At 42.9% G+C, this 20167-nt stretch overlaps 1 protein-coding gene across 1 annotated transcript in view; it reads right to left on the bottom strand.

Annotated features, from left to right (window-relative positions):
• The window catches only part of LOC110538507 (ubiquitin carboxyl-terminal hydrolase 43), a 94376-nt gene that overhangs the window by 49805 nt on the left and 24404 nt on the right, over window positions 1-20167 (bottom strand). Inside the window, exon 3 of the mRNA XM_036938592.1 lies at window positions 2761-2864. Within this exon, the coding sequence (XP_036794487.1) occupies window positions 2761-2864 (104 nt within the window). The remainder of the gene's footprint in view (window positions 1-2760; window positions 2865-20167) is intronic.

Here is a 20167-nt window from a genome sequence, read left to right as displayed (position 1 = left end):
ATCAAATCAGAATCAAAAACTTAAGAGATAAAAGGCCTGTCAGTATATATGAAGCTTGTTTGTAAACTGACTAAATCTTGTCAAGTATAATGGGCCTGGTGATTGTATAGTGACAAACAGACCCATTACAGTGATAATTATATTACATACTGTAGTGTTACACCCAGGACTCAAATGCTGGAGGGCAATGAGAGAGGGACAGAGGAATAGTTAACAAATCAAAGATAGAGACTCCAAAGGCTGTTCCTAAAACAAATAGCACAACAAACATCGTAAGTATCATAGTATCATATTAGTTAGTATCATATTAGTTATTAGTATGACAAATATTTAATCATATAAAATATATACAGTATTTTGCAATTTCACTGACCACTGCGACTCTGAATCCCACTTTCACACATTAATCTAAAAAAGCTTTGACAGTAGCTTTTCAGTCTTACACTTTCACACCCAGGCCTCAATCCTCATCTCAGATAATGATGCTGTTGCCTGAGTAAGTGATTTGGACTGGCCTAAGGGACAAAATCAGATGGTTATGGAAAGATATGGCTATGGAATATTCCTTGAGAGACATTTCTATATAGTCCAGAGCTCTTTTCCACTGAACTAAAGCCATGCTGTAGCTCTGAAATGCAAAGTTATGCTGTTTTTGAAGTTATACTATCAGTGATCATCAGTCAAGTGTTGGATTCCAGTCTGAATCACCCTGGGTGAATCTGGCACAGTGTTTGAGTGGGTGAGCTAGCTATGGCTCCCGCGCTAGCTATGGCTGCTTCCTGTCTAGACACGCCCATTTCCCGGGTGTCAAAGCAGAAACATTCATCAGTGGGTAGCAATTAAGGGATGCGCTCTGACAGATGTATTAAAGGCATTACACCAAGCTGCTGATTTTCCAAGGAATTAGCAGATGGAGGAAACAAAAACAAGCAGGAAATTACAAAGCAAATGGAAACTTCCACAGAGTGGCAAGTGTTCTAATTACTTCACAACAGAGTTAAAAGGTCCAAATATACATCTGTTCTATTGTGCAGTTGTTTGCATAATTCCTTGTCAATATAGTACGACATTAGTCAATGTTACAAAGAGAAGAGTACAGCTAACGTAAAATTGGGGGCTTGACAGAGATTTACACTTGGCAGTTGGATGCAGAACTGTCATTGGCACCTCTGTGAGAGGAGTGGACAGCCAAATCATGATGAAGGTACTGCAACAGCTCCACTACCTTCAGCAGCTCCAGTGATCTCCCGACCACAGCTGTGAGATGCATCTGTTTCATAGAAATACCTAGGAGGCTTTATCTCCAAGATTAAATGAACACTTGTGAAGCTTCAGAGGCTCTGGGTTCAAAGCTGCTGTAGCAGGCGCTGAGGGGCACTGAACACAGATTGAAAGGAATGTTATAAGGACTAAAACTGTGAAAACTCAATCAGGTTCATCAATCACAGCTTATCAGGAAAGCTACTAGAGCAAAGATTGTATACGTTTATTCAATATGTAGGTAATCTATGCCTATTCGATTTGTACAGTTGTCGTTTTTCACTTGACCTCAAACAAGAACCAACCACCCCACTCATTTTACTCAGGACCATAAACGCACTTGAAGGGGTCCCTAGTTACCTAGGAGACATAAAGGTTAGGTGGAGGGGCAGTCTTTCTTACTGCACTCTGTGCATGGGCCTTGTCAGTATTGATGCTCCAGCTAGGCTCAGTAATTACTGGAATGTCTGCAGTGATTTAATGAGGTTACTCTTTCTCCTGCTAATACATATACAACCTCTACCCACTTATAATGGCATCTACATTACACATTATCTGATAATTACAATTTAATTCAATCAATGAGAACTGGATCGAAGAGTCATCGGTAATCGAATGTGATGTGTGAAAAAAGCTTCCATACCTAACTCTGCATTGGTTGTACAATAATTGTAAAGAACTCATAGGAGAGGTGCAAAACCCAATAGACCAAGTTACAGGCAGTGTGACCGATGGACTAACAGCTTATACCAAGACAAGCATGAAACTGATTTCCACACAAATTACCATAATTACCATAATTAAAGGAAATGTATTAAAATTTGAATGGGCAACAAAGTTTTACCCAATATGATTTTGTTTAGCCAACTTAAAAAGTTTTACCCAATATGTTTTTGTTTAGCCAACTTACAAAGTTTTACCCAATATGTTTTTGTTTAGCCAACTTACAAAGTTTTCCTAAATCTCAATCAATCTCTCAACAACAGACTCCCTCGCAACCTCATCCAGGTGCACTGACAGGAATAGAATGGGTTAGACAAAAACACAACTGGCTCCTAATGTAAATAAAATAACAAAAGCTGTCACATTTTGACACTTTTTAATGATTTATTGTTTTCTAGCATTATCATCTAAGGAGCAGGTTGAGCCATGAAAAATATTTCACAATGAACAAAGGAGAGAAAAGTAACTCTTCTGTTTTACATTCAAGACACTGAATCTGAGGGAAATTGTTGACTGACACAAATATGAGAGACAATTCCCTGTATAGTAATTCATTTATTTTTCACCTGTCCTTCAAGATGCAAGGCAGCAGTTTTTACATTAGCACAAGTCCATGACTTTCCACATTAAATTCCAGGAATTGAGTCAACTGTCTTCTACTCGGCTCAGCTCAGATGCCATCAATTTCATCAATGCTTGCAGGACTAAGGTGCAGATAGTAATAGGGCTATTCTCTAGCAGTATGCTATGGGCAGACCTGGCAAACTGGAAACTCACTTGTATTGTGCCTGGAAGTGTTCCTGTACAAAGCTGTGGCATGCCCCGGGCTGCTGCGAGTGGGGAGGCTCAGTGACCATCGCCTCCTCTGATATACCAGGGCCCTGGAATAGAGAGTGAACAAACAGAAACACATCACTGTAACATCTACAATCGCTAACAGTAAAAAAAACATCAGGTTCAACTAAATCCACTGCTATTCGGTTGACACCCAGATTTACATCCACACCCACCTCTCACCTGTTTCCCCTGTCTCTGATCAACTGTCTCTAGGACATCAAAAACTGGATGACACCCAATCTTCTCAAACTCAAGAGCAATTAAACTGAGGTCATGCTGGTGGCTTCCAAAGTTCCCCTCAAGAAAGTGGGTGACCTCATGATGTCCATTGATGGCTGCACCATCTGCCCATTATCCGAGGTCTGAAATCTGGGGGTCATCCTGGACCCCACTCTCTCCTTCGAGCCCCACATCAAGTCCGCCACCAAATCTGCCTTCTTTCACCTCCGTAACATTTATTTTTATTTAACCTTTATTTAACCATCCACAAAACAAGACTTTCAGCGCTGCTGCCCCCCCCCCCCCAAACTCTGGAACTCTCTTCCCCCAGCCCCCCATAACTCTGGGGGCATTGCTACTAGCTACTAGAGTTAGCGCAATGACATGCTAGCTGTTCCCATAGATTTCCAGTCATTGAGCTAACAACTATCCATTTAAAAGTGCATCTTGGCAGAAATATATACTTATTTTTTTTGCATCAGTGGCAACAATTTAGCAGCGGTGAGCCACCGCTGCCAAATGAATATAGGAGTTAACACTGGACTGAGGGGAGGTACAGATCAGTATAAAATATATTAAATGAATATCTGTCTAGTTAGAACATTGTGAAATGTTGTTCAGCAGTCTTTTTTTCTAGTAAAAGGGGATTTTCAAAGGCAGTGGAAAGTATTGACGTGAATGCAACCCGCTTGGGGGACTTCTCTCTTTATTCTTTAATCCACTCACCTACAGCAGAGCTCAACTGGCCTTGGAAAAGATAAAAGAGGAGGAAAAAGCGATAAAACGAACAGACTGATCACTGAAACCATGCAAGGTCAAAAAAAGCTGATCTGGGATGGCACACAACGAGGGCATAGCCCAGCTATGTGATAATGAATGAAGTGAATTGAAAACTGTCCCCGTCAGCGCTGATTTAACTGAACTAATCCACCTAGCCCTAGCTGCACCATCAACAACAATAGCAGCAACAACAGCAGCCATGGTCTTTGCTCCTCCTTCATAGTCACTTCTGAGGGTGTCTCTAGCACTTTCTAATGGCGGTTTGTTGCCAGTGTGACTCTATGGAATAATAATTACTGCAGATTATGTAATGACACATCATGGATGCAGTGTAGTCATTTGAAACCAATGTAATGTCAAATCTGAATCATTTTCTCACTATGGTATCAGGGTCGTGGTTGCACCATTTCATAAAACCACGTTGTCTTGTGACAGGAGGGCCAGGAGGAGATGTGTGGTTATGATGGATATTTTGGTACAGCAATGGTAAAAGCGAAACAAAAGGTACCATACCATAGGCACTGAGACAGGATGGATGACTGAGAAAAAGAGAGGTAATATTGTATAATGTCGTTAGGGGCATTCATTAGGCTTAATTACCCCTATCATTTCCTGGGATAAAAAAATGTTTTATTGTCACATACACCAGATAGGTACTGTGAAATATGTTGTTTTGTGTTGTTTTACAGGGTCAGTCATAGTAGCACTGTAACGTGTGCTCCCTCTCCGGCCTCTAGGTCACCAGGCTGCTCGTTTAAGGCGCACACCTGTCACCAGTGTTACGCGCATTTGTGCATAATGACACTCACCTGGACTCCATCACCTCCTTGATTACCTGCCCTTTATATGTCACTCCTTTTGTTTTTCCCCCAGTCGTCATTGTTTCTGTGTCATGTTGGTGCGCTGTTTGTGTTTCTTGTTTTGTTTATTTATTTATTACATGTATTTTCTCCCTGAACTTGCTTCCTGACTCCCAGCGTACATCGTTACAAGTATGGCGCCCCAGGAGCAAATTAGATTTAAGTGCCTTGCTCAAGGGCACATACACAGATTTTTCACCTTGTCGGTTCGGGTATTCGAACCAGCAACCTTTTGGTTACTGGTTCAACACTCGAACGGCCTTCCCTTCATGAGTGTCTTTGAAAGAAATCATGGTAAATCAATTTAACAGCAAATAACAAATGATTTTGCTGGCTTGATTACCAATTATTACTGTAACTGAGCTCTCACAATCTCTCTTCGAAGATGTGTGAAACTTCAACATGCCTCTGCACTACAGTCAATATCAACCGCACAATATGTGCTCACTGACATCGTCGGTTATGAAAGTGACAAAGTAGAACATTTTCCTTATTGTCTATTTCCTGATTTATACAGTTACGGTTACAGTTACCGTAGCTGATTATGCATCAACGTATAGGTAAGAGGACACAGTTAAGCCTTTATTCCTACAAAACAAGCACATTGTTGGATAACAATGGTTATAAATAAAAAATAAAGGGAGAATTATGCACCAAAGATACGAACATCAGATTTTCAAGTGCAAAGGGAATTTTAGCTGCCATTTGCCTTCAGGCATTCAGGATTTAGTGAAGTAACATGATGCACTTCAGATGCATAGTGGAGATATTTAATGGTACAAAATTGTACATTATGGAGTAAATATGTGTGTGTGTGTGTGTGTGTGTGTGTGTGTGTGTGTGTGTGTGTGTGTGTGTGTGTGTGTGTGTGTGTGTGTGTGTGTGTGTTTGCGTGCCTATGTGTAGCTCCCAAACTGAAACAGCTTTGACCTTGAAGGTGACATTTGTCACAAAGAACATTTGATGTGCCTGGATTCTTTTAAATTGCAAATAAACATTCATACTTTCAACATTCAGCACCTGAACAAAGCCACTGGATGTACACGTTGAACTATGATAACAAATCTCTGACTCACCTTTTCTTATCAAGTGTGGTTGACTTGGAAAAGGCCAAGCTAAAACCACATTTCTGGGTTAGCACATTATTACTGAAGTTACTAGAGCGCTGTACCTAGACGCCAGGCACTTGAAAATGCATTAAGTCATCATATCATTTTAGCCCTCATTTGACAGGCTCATGGAGGCTGTCAGAGCATTATTGCTCGCCAAGTCTCTCTGTTGACTCTTTCTCCACCACACCATGTCTCCTGTCCTGATCCCATACTGACTGCCACTGTTCCCAGGCAGGCAGCTCAACCATGACCCCATCTCACAAATGGAGCTGAAAGGAGGTTTTTGAATTTCGGGTTGTGGAAAAAAGTGTAGTGTAGTGTGGTGTGGGAGTGCTCAAAAAGTGTAGTGTAGTGTGGTGTGGGAGTACTCAAAAAGTGTAGTGTAGTGTGGTGTGGGAGTGCTCAAAAAGTGTAGTGTAGTGTGGTGTGGGAGTACTCAAAAAGTGTAGTGTAGTGTGGTGTGGGAGTGCTCAAAAAGTGTAGTGTAGTGTGGTGAGGGAGTACTCAAAAAGTGTAGTGTAGTGTGGTGTGGGAGTGTTCAAAAAGTGTAGTGTAGTGTGGTGTGGGAGTGTTCAAAAAGTGTAGTGTAGTGTGGTGTGGGAGTGCTCAAAAAGTCTAGTGTAGTGTGGTGTGGGAGTGCTCAAAAAGTCTAGTGTAGTGTGGTGTGGGAGTGTTCAAAAAGTGTAGTGTAGTGTGGTGTGGGAGTGTTCAAAAAGTGTAGTGTAGTGTGGTGTGGGAGTGTTCAAAAAGTCTAGTGTAGTGTGGTGTGGGAGTGTTCAAAAAGTGTAGTGTAGTGTGGTGTGGGAGTACTCAAAAAGTGTAGTGTAGTGTGGTGTGGGAGTGCTCAAAAAGTGTAGTGTAGTGTGGTGTGGGAGTGCTCAAAAAGTGTAGTGTAGTGTGGTGTGGGAGTGCTCAAAAAGTGTAGTGTAGTGTGGTGTGGGAGTGCTCAAAAAGTGTAGTGTAGTGTGGAGGAGAGTTCCTCTAACTAACCAACGCCACTGAGTATTTTCTTCCAAGTCCACTTCAGCTTAGCACAGACCGGAATGTGACCGAAGCATGACCTTCCCCTCTTGCACGGGGCTTCAATAGGCACATACAATCACAAATGTTCCCTCTTCTCTCATTTCCCTCCACTCTCACTTTAGTGAGTTCCTCTATGGTTTTAGCTCTCTCCATCACACTCTACCCCACTCAGACACTCCCTCATCCTTCTCTCATAACATTCTCTCTTTTCCCCTCCCTGTGTGGTACGGGTAATGCTCTGCTGAGCCTCCTCTTATTTGTCAAGGGGTAACAGGTCTTTAGAGCCGGAATTGAGAGCAGAGAGAGAGAGAGAGAGGCTAGGAGGTCTGCTTTCCTGAGGCCTATGCTCCTACAGAACATATAGCTAGCTGAATTCATGCCTTACTACCACTCTCTGGCCTCCTCAGCAGCAGAGTTGACTGGAGCTGGAGAGATAATACATTCCAGAGTTATCTGTGCAGAGATAACAACACAGTGTTCCGAGACCAATGAGCCCAGCCCAGACACAGTCTTATCACCTCACTAAATTCCCTGGTGAGCCTGGCCAAGTCATCAGACTGCGAGGCGGCAGCAGCATGTTAGCAGCAACCGCTAGTATGGCTGGGACGATACCAGTATCGCAATCTGTTTTCAGTGGCAAAAATTAAAACACGAAGCAGACTAACTCTTTGGTCCTTTAAAAACCTGCTGTATGTCAAATAATGTGTGCTATAGTTTGGAAAGTAAATAAATGTGACTCTGGATGACAACATAATGTTTGTTTCCAACATTAGGGCTGTTTTCCTAAAGAAGTTAAATCCGCTTCGTGTTTTGTTTCCTTGTCACTAATGAATATCACGATACTACAGGTAGTCAAATGGCTACCCGGACTATTTGCATTGTGTGCCCCCCAACCCCTCTTTTACACTGCTGCTACTCTCTGTTTATCATATTAGCATAGTCACTTTAACTATACATTCACGTATATACTACCTCAATTGGCCCGACCAACCAGTGCTCCCGCACATTGGCTAACCGGGCTATCTGCATTGTGTCCCGCCACCCGCCAACCGCCAGTGATTTATTACTAAACCTGTATAAATAGCTTCATCAGCAAAGGCCACGATTGCATGCCTGCCGCAGGCAACGTAGTCATTGACTTTGCCCTGGTGTTTTTATTAACCGCAATACTGTGTAAACAAACTAACAGATATTTCATTTGTTCAACTTAGTGCTTGATAGGGTGGTGAGAGACATCACAACAACTTCAAGCCCTTTAGCGTCTAAATTGAATAAAATAAGCTGAATTGAATAGCTAACCGGGCTATCTGCATTGTGTCCCACCACCCACCACCCACCACCCCCCAACCCCTCTTTTATGCTACTGCTACTCTCTGTTCATCATATATGGATAGTCACTTTAACCATATCTACATGTACATACTACCTCAAATCAGCCTGACTAACCGGTGTCTGTATGTAGCCTCGCTACTTTTATAGCCTCGTATATAGCCTGTCTTTTTACTGTTGTTTTATTTCTTTACTTACCTATTGTTCACCTAATACCTTTTTTGCACTATTGGTTGGAGCCTGTAACTAAGCATTTCACTGTAAGGTCTACACCTGTTTTATTCGGCCACGTGACAAATTAATTTTGATTTGATTTGATACTAGTATCCAGAGGTGTGGACTCGAGACACATGACTTGGACTAGAGTCAGACTCGAAACACAAATATGATGACTTGCAACTCGACCTTGACTTTAACACCAATGACTCGTGACTTAACTTGGACTTGAGCCTTATGACTCAACCTGACCCAAGCCCAAATATAAAAAAATGATGCTATTAAAAAAAGTGTGAAGCACTCTCTCAACTCTTCATTTAACAGATTACAGTTTGATTACAGCCAATCAAATTGTGCCAGCTGAGAAAAAGTTGTGCGTGGCAGTGCAGAGGAACTTCGGCGGGTGAATTCAGATGGAGCCCTTGGAAAGATGATACCCATATTATTATTTCCAGATATAAAGACGATGCTGTATCAACAAAAAACGGATTGCAACTTGCAAAACATGCGGGAAGAAAATTGCAGACGGAGGCGCAACAATTTCCAATTTTGTTCGACATTTGAAGCTGCACAAAGAACGGTCGTGGCTAATAAAGCTGACAGCTATATAATTTATAACTCTGCTAGTGTAGCATGTAGGCTAACATAACGTTAAATCAATGAGCTTCCACACAGTCAATCAGTGCGAGAACGTGATCATTGCACCCAAGATTGAGCTACAACTGGCTAGGCAGTTGGTAGCCTAAATCCTACCTGATGTTACTGCTGTTCCTGAAACCATTGACATACGTTAACCTACTGTAACCACACACAGAGAGAGTGAATGTGTGTGTGTGTGTGTGTGTGTGTGTGTGTGTGTGTGTGTGTGTGTATGTATGTGTAAGGTTGGGCGATTGTGTACAAGCCTACATGTCCCTATTGCGCCCCATAGCGATCCTCGATAGTCAATCACTTTGGGGGGGGGGGGGGGGGGGGGGGGGGTATTTCTCATGGCTACCCATGTATTTCCATGGAAATATAAAGTTTATTTGGAAAGTAATAAATATATAGATATTTTTAAAAGCATTCATGATTTGCGTAAATTTAATATACTAACTATTACTCTTGTTAAAAAAATATTTGGTGAAGAGCACATTATGACTTGTTTAGGACTCGAAACTCAAAGTTTAGGACTTGAGACATGACTTGATACTTGTCGGTCTTGACTTGAGACTTGACTCGGTGTCACACCCTGACCTTAGTTATCCAGTTGAGTCTATGGGGGCGCTATTTCATTATTGGATAAAAAAACGTGCCCGTTTTAAGCGCAATATTTTGTCACGAAAAGATGCTCGACTATGCATATAATTGACAGCTTTGGAAAGAAAACAGTCTGACGTTTCCAAAACTGCAAAGATATTATCTGTGATTGCCACAGAACTCATGCTACAGGCGAAACCAAGATGAAACTTCAAACAGGAAATGAGCAGAATTTCTGAGGCTCTGTTTTCCATTGTCTCCTTATATGGCTGTGAATGCACCAGGAACGAGCCTGACCTTTCTGTCGTTTCTTCAAGATGTCTGCAGCATTGGGACGTATTTGTAGGCATATCATTGGAAGATTGGCCATAAGAGACTACATTTTCCAGGGGTCCGCCCGGTGTCCTTTGTCTAAATTGGTGCGTAATCTTCAGCTGCGGGCATTTTCTCCTGGGATTCAGAACAGAAAGCACACTTCCATATATCATCGAAGAGATATGTGAAAAACACCTTGAGGATTGGTTCTAAACAACGTTTGCCATGTTTCAGTCAATATTATGGAGTTAATTTGGAAAAAAGTTTGGCGTTTTGATGACTGGATTTTCGGTTTTTTTTGGTAGCCAAACGTGACGCACCAAACGGAGCGATTTCTCCTAAACAAATAATCTTTCAGGACAAACTGAACATTTGCTATCTAACAGAGTCTCCTCATTGAAAACATCTGAAGTTCTTCAAAGGTAAATGATTTTATTTGAATGCTTTTCTGGTTTTTGTGAAAATGTTGCCTGCTGAATGCTAACGCTAAATGCTACGCTAGCTAGCTACTGTTACACAAATGATTGTTTTCCTATGGTTGAGAAGCATATTTTGAAAATCTGAGATGACAGTGTTGTTAACAAAAGGCTAAGCTTGAGAGTTAGCATATTTATTTCATTTCTTTTGCGATTTTCATGAATAGTTAACGTTGCGTTATGGTAATGAGCTTGAGGCTGTATTCACGATCCCGGATCCGGGATGGCTAAGTGCTAGAGGTTATCTTAGTTTTCTTTATTATTTTGGTCTGGTCAGGGTGTGACTAGGGCGGGTTTGTTAGTGTTTGTATTGTCTAGGGTTTTTTTTATGTCTAGGGGGTTTTGTAAGTCTAGGTTTATGTAGGTCTATGGTGGCCTGAATTGGTTCCCAATTAGAGGCAGCTGCTTATCGTTGTCTCTGATTGGGGACCATATTTAGGTAGCCATATTCCTTTGGTATTTTGTGGGTTCTTGGTCTATGTTTAGTTGCCTGTCTGCACTACGCATATTAGCTTCACGGTTCGTTTAAAAACATTTTTTAAAAGTTTGTTTAGTGTTCTTTGTGTAAATAAAGAAGAATGTATTCTTATCACGCTGCGCCTTGGTCTCCTCGTTATGACGAACGTGACAGAATAACCCACCAAATAAGGACCAAGCAGCGTGTGAATGAGGAGTGGACATCCTGAGCCCGGGAGAAAGATGAGTGGAGGACATCCTGGACCTGGGAGGAGGTAATGGCAGGGGACAAGACCCTGCCATGGAAGCAGGTGGATATAGCACAGGAGGAAAGGCGACGATACGAGGAGTCAAGGCAACCACAGAAACCCCAATCATTTTTTCTGGGGGGGGGGGGCACATGGAGCAGTCGGCGGAGCCGAGGAGTAAACCAGAGCCAGTCTGGGAGAAGGAGGACTCGGAAGAGAGAGAAATGGGGGAGTTGTTAAGTTGGTGGAGGACACACAGATTTGGAATAAAAGAATGTGTTGTCAGTCTGGTGCCACCTGAGTCAGCTCTCTGTACTCGTCCTGAAAAGTGTGTTAAAGTTCCGGAACAATTGATACCGGCTATACACACCAGGTCTCCAGTGTACCTTCAAGACCCAGTGCGTCCTGTGCCAACTCCTCGCACTCTCCCTCAAGTGCGCTTTCCCAGTCAGGTGTGTCCTGTTCCTGCCCCTCGCACTCGCCCTGAGGTGCGTGTCCCCAGCCCGGTGCCAGCAGTGCTGGCACCACGCACCAGGCCTACAGTGCGCTTCAGCACCATTCTCTCACTCGTTGTTCCTTGTATCCCCCGTAGTTGAGCCGACCATGTCAAACCACACTGCTGTCTCATCCTTGGAAATTATGTTGTTCTCCTATCTTCTTTTGCTTAATCTTTACATTGCTCACTGAAGTTTACTCGTAAACAACTCATTTAGACCCAGTGTTTATTCGAAAAAGGCTGAAATGTGTGTCGATGCCTGGCTATTAAAAGGGACAGGCGGCTATTTGAGACTGCGTTTAATTTAAGTTTTACGGAATGTGGAAAACTATAGTATGCATCTTGAGAGGTCTCATAAACTTGAATGTCCTGTCTAACATTGAGATGCTATCTTGGAAATCGGTTGTCAGAAAAAGGTCAAGCTCAAAAAAATGCCAGTAAAATGGGTTAGGCAGAAAAAGGTGGAAAGTAGATATTTTGAGTCAACATGGAAAGCCTGATTTTAGGACAAAACATATTCCTTCTCAAAATATATTCATTTAGTGGAAATGCTATGGTAGTGTAGCCTACAGTAATGTATCTGCTGGGACACATTTCTGTAGCTCACTATGTTTATACACAAAGTTATTCCCCGAAAAACTGTCAGTGGGGTGTCAGTTTCTTGAGAGACAGTGTATGGTGCACACAAACACACACACACACGCCCGGACATACACACAAACACACACATACACACACGCCCGGACATACACACAAACACACACATACACGCACGCCCGGACATACACACAAACACACACATACACGCACGCCCGGACATACACACAAACAGACTGATGTCCAAGATGGGAACATAATGTACTGTAATGTGTGTCCTTGATAAATGCTTTATCAAACGACTCCTCTTGTCATGGACACAAAGAGAAACAGCAAGTTGTCAAAAAGCCTGTGTTCATGTCTGCTGCTTCTTCTAGGCCATCAACTCTGTCACACAGAAAGCCTGTGTTCATGTCTGCTGCTTCTTCTAGGCCATCAACTCTGTCACACAGAAAGCCTGTGTTCATGTCTGCTGCTTCTTCTAGGCCATCAACTCTGTCACACAGAAAGCCTGTGTTCATGTCTGCTGCTTCTTCTAGGCCATCAACTCTGTCACACAAAAAGCCTGTGTTCATGTCTGCTGCTTCTTCTAGGCCATCAACTCTGTCACACAAAAAGCCTGTGTTCATGTCTGCTGCTTCTTCTAGGCCATCAACTCTGTCACACAAAAAGCCTGTGTTCATGTCTGCTGCTTCTTCTAGGCCATCAACTCTGTCACACAGAAAGCCTGTGTTCATGTCTGCTGCTTCTTCTAGGCCATCAACTCTGTCACACAGAAAGCCTGTGTTCATGTCTGCTGCTTCTTCTAGGCCATCAACTCTGTCACACAGAAAGCCTGTGCTCATGTCTGCTGCTTCTTCTAGGCCATCAACTCTGTCACACAAAAAGCCTGTGCTCATGTCTGCTGCTTCTTCTAGGCCATCAACTCTGTCACACAAAAAGCCTGTGCTCATGTCTGCTGCTTATCTAGGCCATCAACTCTGTCACACAGAAAGCCTGTGTTCATGTCTGCTGCTTCTTCTAGGCCATCAACTCTGTCACACAGAAAGCCTGTGCTCATGTCTGCTGCTTATCTAGGCCATCAACTCTGTCACACAGAAAGCCTGTGTTCATGTCTGCTGCTTCTTCTAGGCCATCAACTCTGTCACACAAAAAGTAGTATGTCTGTGAAGGATGGCGCTTTAGTGTTCTGCTATAAGTGAACATGGAGATGAACACATTTTCAAAAAGGAGATTCAGATTAAATTAAAATGATTTGAGCTCTTTCCAACAGTTCTAAGATGAGGTGGCTGTGGTTGAGAAGTCTCACTGACAGAGCAGAGCCCTGTAATGGAGAGGAAAGGCCAACTGATGAGGGAACATTTCATTAGAAGCAGAGTGGACAAATAATGATTTATTACTAAACCTGTATAAATAGCTTCATCAGCAAAGGCCACGATTGCATGCCTGCCGCAGGCAACGTAGTCATGTTTATTTGACTTTACCCTGGTGTTTTTATTAACAGCAATACTGTGTAAACAAACTAACAGATATTTCATTTGTTCAACTTAGTGCTTGATAGGGTGGTGAGAAGCATCACAACTTCAAGCCCTTTAGCGTCTAAATTGAATAAAATAAGCTGAATTTAATTTTGTCAGCAAATATTGTCGGCAGGGTAGCCTAGTGGTTAGGGAGTTGGACAAGGTACAAATCTGTCGTTCTGCCCCTGAACAGGCAGTTAAACCCACTGTTCCTAGGCCGTCATTGAAAATAAGAATTTGTTCTTAACTGACTTGCGTAGTTAAATAAAGGTAAAATTAAAAATACAATTAAAATTAAAAGCAACTACCCACTGGGCACAGACGTCAAGCCAACGTACATTCTGCGTTGGTTCAACGTAATTTCATTGAAATGATTGTAAACAACATTGACTCAAACAGTGTATGCTCTGCAGGTATCCTTAAAGACTATGCTCAGTAAGACTATATCAAGACTATATCAAATAAAATACATTGAAATTATGATCCGCAATTATCCCCTTGAAAATCATTTCTGTCACAGATACAGTACAATATCGCAAACATACAGCAGACCCACATGAAGAAAAGCATGGTCAGTGGTTACAAGTTTGTGTTCAGGATGGACATACAGTAGACCAACGTATACAGGGATCACAGTAAGATCAGATCAGATCAGATGATCATTTGATTGGCTGATTACAATGGCTTATCAAGTTGTCCTTTCAAACAGTTCTAGTTAAAGTCCCTTCTTAAAAAAAGTACTCTGCTATATATATTTACAGTATAAGACCACATTTTACAAAGTGAATGATTATTGTGAAGGGGCACATGACTGGGCACAGAGGAGATGAGGACATTGACGAAGTCTGAAAAGAGAACATGGAGGAATTTCAGACACTGTCAGTTTAATGCACAAAACAGAACTCATCATGTAGTAGTAACGTGCGACCGCTAATACCCGAGATATGTTAAATTGTGAAATTGTCAACCTTGCTTAATCCAAAAGACTCAATGCCAGGAGAGGCGTGTGCCGATACCCCGGGAGTACGAAGAACATTAAAACTCCAATCCCTCACCCTGGCAGCTACAGCGGTGTAATTGATTCTTAGGATTTAGATAAATGACAAAGATACAGTTGTGAGCAACTGAGTGGAAGGACTAGAGCCTAGTTGCTAGCGCAGCACTGTCAATGAGGGGGACAGAGTTAATCTATTGTGATTCCTGAGCTGACTGACCAGAGAAAAATACTGCAGCATTGTTATCGGCTAGCGAAAGTGGACGGTGGCTCAAAGGGGTCATTTTCTGTAACCACCAGAGCATACCAGACAGCTTTGACAGCGATTTAAGTCCATATCCAGACATTGGTAAGTGTAAAATTGAAGGATAAAATCAAGATAATAAGCACTACAGTACAAACAAACGTCCTGCTCTTTCGACGCTCCACCACGCTCGAGGCCATTCACTTCACACAGTAAACACAATTCTCCAGTTGAGATGCCATTAAAAACAGATCTGGCACTGGTAGCACTGAGAACCACAGTTACAGAAACATTTACCAATCATCAACTCTCCATAGAGCGTAATGACAAGACTAAGACTGATAATGGCACTTTATTTCATTGTGGGTGCTGACTGAGAGCCTGAAATCACACACATTAACAGAATGGTCTGTCCTCTAGTGAGGTCTTAAATAATTAACCCAAATGTCACCCATAGTGATTAATACCAGTGTTCAGGAACCTGGGCACTTTCACTCCACCGCAGAGGAATTCCGGCAAATATCCTGCGAGGATCACCTGTCTCGTCCTGATGGGTTTTCAGGGATGGAGCGTAAAGGGGAACGAGGTTTCCCAGTAATGGGCCTGCAGTGAATAATTGAAGCATCCATGGAAACACAGAGATGAACATGTTCTTCTGGAAGGAGCAGAGCACTAGGGGAGAGTGATTGAGAACAGGGGCTGTAGCAGCAGAGCTCTAACCTCTCCAGTAGAGCTGAACACACAGACAGTGAAAGCGAGAGAGAGTGCACTACACAGCGCTGTCATGCACAACGTTAATGAATAATGGACGTCTCCCTCTGAGAAACCTCCTACCACGTCCCTCTCTAAAAATAGCCCCTTCTTTAGTCAAGGTGGACAGGGGTAGCAGCACTACTGTCAGAGCCCCCCCTCATAGGGAATCATTCTTTGTGGGAGCATCGTTATGGACATGCTAAGTGGGAATGCTCTGCTGAACAGGGTGAGGCTGACCTCAGTGTGTAGTAGGTAGGTAGTGGCCTGCTAGATGATGTGTGTGTCTGGTCAGGTCTGGTTAGTGGGAGTATGTTAGAAAGCAGACCTGTCCAGAGGCAGAATTCTGGCCTTGGTATCCTTCTGTGAGTTCACAAAGGGTATCAGCTACAATGACCCCTGGGATCTCAAGACTGGTTATACACTACATGACCAAAGGTATGTGGACACCTGCTCATCGAACATCTCGTTCCAAAATCATGGGCATTAATGGAGTTGGTCCTTCCTTTGCTGATATAACAACCTCCACTCTTATGGGAAGGTTTTCCACTAGATGTTGGAACATTGCTGGGGGGACTTGCTTCCATTCAGCCACGAGCGCATTAGTGAGGTCGGGCACTGATGTTGGGCGTTAGGCCTGGCTCGCAGTCTGCATTTCAATTCATCCCAAAGGTGTTCGATGGAGTTGAGGTCAGGGCTCTGTGCAGGCCAGTCAAGTTCTTCCATACCGATCTGGACAAACCATTTCTGTATGTACCTCGCTTTGTGCATGAGGTCATTGTCATGCTGAAACAGGAAAGGTCCTTCCCCAAACTGTTGCCACAAAGTTGGAAGCACAGAATCGTCTTGAATGTCATTGTATGCTGTAGCGTTAAGATTTCCCTTCACTGGAACTAAGGGGCCTAGCCCGAACCATGACAAACAGCCCCAGACTATTATTCCTCCTCCACCAAACTTTACAGTGTGCACTATGCATTCGGGCAGGTAGCGTTCTCCTCGCATCCGCCAAACCCAGATTCGTCCGTTAGGACTGCCAGATGGTAAAGTGTGATTCATCACTCCAGGGAATGCGTTTCCACTGCTCCAGAGTCCAATGGTGGCGAGCTTTACACCACTCCATCCGATGCTTGACATTGTGCATGGTGATCTTACATGCTGACTACACCGCTCCCATCGGGTGCCCGAGCGTTGCAAAATAAATTTAAACATACGTTATTTAATTATTGCACCCACACTGCTCGCGCTCTAAAGAGCGTCTACGTTGCCAAGGGCTAAAATAGAAGTCAGTTCTATTTCTGACGCAGATCGCGCTGCAAGTCCTGCCTCTCCCATCTCCTCATTGGTTTATAGAAGCAGATACCCACATGCCATCTCCTCATTGGTTACATCCACGTGGGTGACTGAAAGACGAACGGAGGTTGGTGGTGGTAATACACGTTATGAAAGTTAGTTGCCAATCGCCAAAGTCCAAAGAAGAAAAAGCCTGGAAGGAGGAGAGATGACTAGAAACGATTCGGTTGACCGTTTTATGTGTAGATTAATTGTCGGAGTAGAGGACCTTGTGCATTTAAGGTAAAATAACAACTGAATGTTTATATCCCAGGACAAATTAGCTAGCAACAGCAAGCTAGCTAAATAGGACAAATTAGCTAGCAACTGCAAGCTAGCTAATTTGCCTTAAATGTTTAATGCTTTTCGACCTGTCCCCAAATTAATATAATTGGTTCAGAGTTTGGTGTGGGGGGACAAAATCAATTTGCGCACAATGGCACACACGTGTGGCCGATTAGGGTACGGTGTTAGGCTTGTGTGCGGTTGCTCAGCCATGGAAATCCATTTCATTAAGCTCCCAACTAACAGGTGGTGTGCTGGCGTTGCTTCTAGAGGGAGTTTGGAACTCGATAGACGATTTTACGCTCATCAGCACTCGGCGGTCAAGTTCTGTGAGCTTGTGTGGCCTACCACTTTGCGGCTGAGCCATTGTTGCTCCTAGACGCTTCCACTTCACAATAACAGCACTTACAGTTGACCGGGGCAACTCTAGCAGGGCAAGACCTTTACGAACTGACTTGTTGGAAAGATGGCATCCTTAAGGTGGGTCACTGATCTCTTCAGTAAGGCCATTCTACTGCCAATGTTTGTCAATGGAGATTGCCTGCATGGCTGTGTGCTCGATTTTATACACCTGTCAGCAACAGGTTTGGCTGAAATAGCCAAATCCACTAATTTGAAGGGGTGTCCACATACTGTATATATAGTGTACCATGATCTCTGGTTTGATTCTGACGACAGCTGCCCACATGGAGAAATTAAGAAAATACTATAGTATACTATGGTATGAATACTATATTATAAACTGGGTGGTTCGAGCCCTGAATGCTGATTGGCTGACAGCTGTGGTATATCAGACCGTATACCACGGGTATGACAAAACATGTATTTTTACTGTAATGTAAATACTGTAATAAAATATCATGTAAATACTGTAATAAAAGATAAAATAGTAATTCATGTAGTGTTTTTGCAGATTGTAGTATACTGTAGTATTTACTGTAGTGTTTTTGTGGTCTGTAATATACTGTAGCATGTACTATAGTGTTTTTGTTTTATTATCTTTGATACATAGAAGCTTTCTCCTTGAGGAAACATATTGGAGATATACTAAAAGAGAACATTTTCCATAACCTGTAGGTAGTAAGGACTAGGGTCTGAATAGATAGTTCAGAGCTTCGGCTCCTTCTTATAACCTGTAAGGAACACAATATATGATCTATACTTGCATGCAGGTTTCTCACTTATGGGTGGCACAAATTGGGATATGGAGAGGGGAATGGGTAGGGTATATGCAAATTAAATATTGTAGTATTTACTATAGTTAAAAAAGTGTACACCACAATCCAGAATTAATTATTACAGTACCCTGAAAGCACATGCTAGTGACAGTTAAGTTAAATTGTTTGCCTTGAGTTTTTTGATATGTCATTCTCAGAAGTGCGGATCCTGGGTCTCCCGAGTGGTGCAGCGGTCTAAGGCACTGCATCGCAGTGCTGAGGCACCACTACAGCCTCGGCACCACTACAGCCTCGGGTTCGATCCCAGGCTATGTCACAGCTGGCTGTGACAGTGAGACCCATGGGGCGGCGCAGAATTGGCCCAGCATCGTCCGGGTTAGGGGAGAGTTTGTCCGGACAGAATGTCCTTGTCTCATCGTGCACTAGCAACTCCTTGTGGCAGGCTGTGCATCTACAAGCTGACTTCAGTCGTCAGTTGAACAGTGTTTGCTCTGACACATTGGTGCGGCTGGCTTCCGGGTTAAGTGAGCAGTGTGTCAAGAATCAGTGCGTTTTGGCAGGGTCGTGTTTCGGAGGTTGCATGACCTTCACCTCTCCCGAGACCATAGGGGAGTTGCAGCGATGAGAGAAGATCGTAACTACCAGTTGGATAACACAAAATTGGGTAAAATCTTTATTTAATAAAGAAGTGCGGAACCTGGCTACATACAATGTACTATATCTATAATCTTCTATGGAGTCATACATTTAGCTTTTTTTTGCAATTGTTGTTGTTCTTTTTTAAGTTGAACAAAAGCCTCAACTTGTATTACTAAATGCACGCAATATCAATGGAAAAGCATATCAACTCAATGTTCAGGAAAGACTGACATATAATAATGTAAAATGGAGATCTCACATTCAAGCACTTCCATGAAGCTATAACCAAGAATGTAGACATCCTTGATATAAGTGAATCAGCATTAAGGGTCTATGGCTCTTCATACAGGCAGGCTGTTGGCACAACAGATCATAATCTGCTCTAGCTGTATGCTCCAGACACACCATTAGTTTGTCCGTTTCACTAAGCCAGTCAGATGGGTGTATGCTCCAGACACACCATTCGTTTGTCCGTTTCACTAAGCCAGTCAGATGGGTGTATGCTCCAGACACACCATTCGTTTGTCCGTTTCACTAAGCCAGTCAGATGGGTGTATGCTCCAGACACACCATTCGTTTGTCCGTTTCACTAAGCCAGTCAGATGGGTGTATGCTCCAGACACACCATTCATTTGTCCGTTTCACTAAGCCAGTCAGATGGGTGTATGCTCCAGACACACCATTCATTTGTCCGTTTCACTAAGCCAGTCAGATGGGTGGGCTACCAGTTAAATCCCAAAGTCTGGAGGTCAGAAATCCACAGAAGGGGATTGATAATGAGACTCTGTGAAAGGGAATTTTGTTATTTTACATAAGAAAGAAGGAAAGGATAAAATGATTAGCGGTTTGAGAGACAGAGGGACATAGTCCTGGAGGGTGTAATGATATAATTGCTCTCACAGGAGAGGAGTGTAGAAGGAGTGTAGAAGCCCTCAATGCACGGACACTTCTCTGTATAGTTCTTCAGTTGGAGAATACAGCTAGTGACAGGAGGGTAGCTAAAGTGGTAGCGAGACCTCTGACAATGATTCTACAATAGTAT

This window comes from Oncorhynchus mykiss, chromosome 12 (genome assembly GCF_013265735.2).
Source record: "Oncorhynchus mykiss isolate Arlee chromosome 12, USDA_OmykA_1.1, whole genome shotgun sequence".
NCBI lineage: Eukaryota > Metazoa > Chordata > Actinopteri > Salmoniformes > Salmonidae > Oncorhynchus > Oncorhynchus mykiss.
Note: the sequence above shows the minus strand (reverse complement) of the source record. Positions and strands in the feature narration are given on the sequence as shown.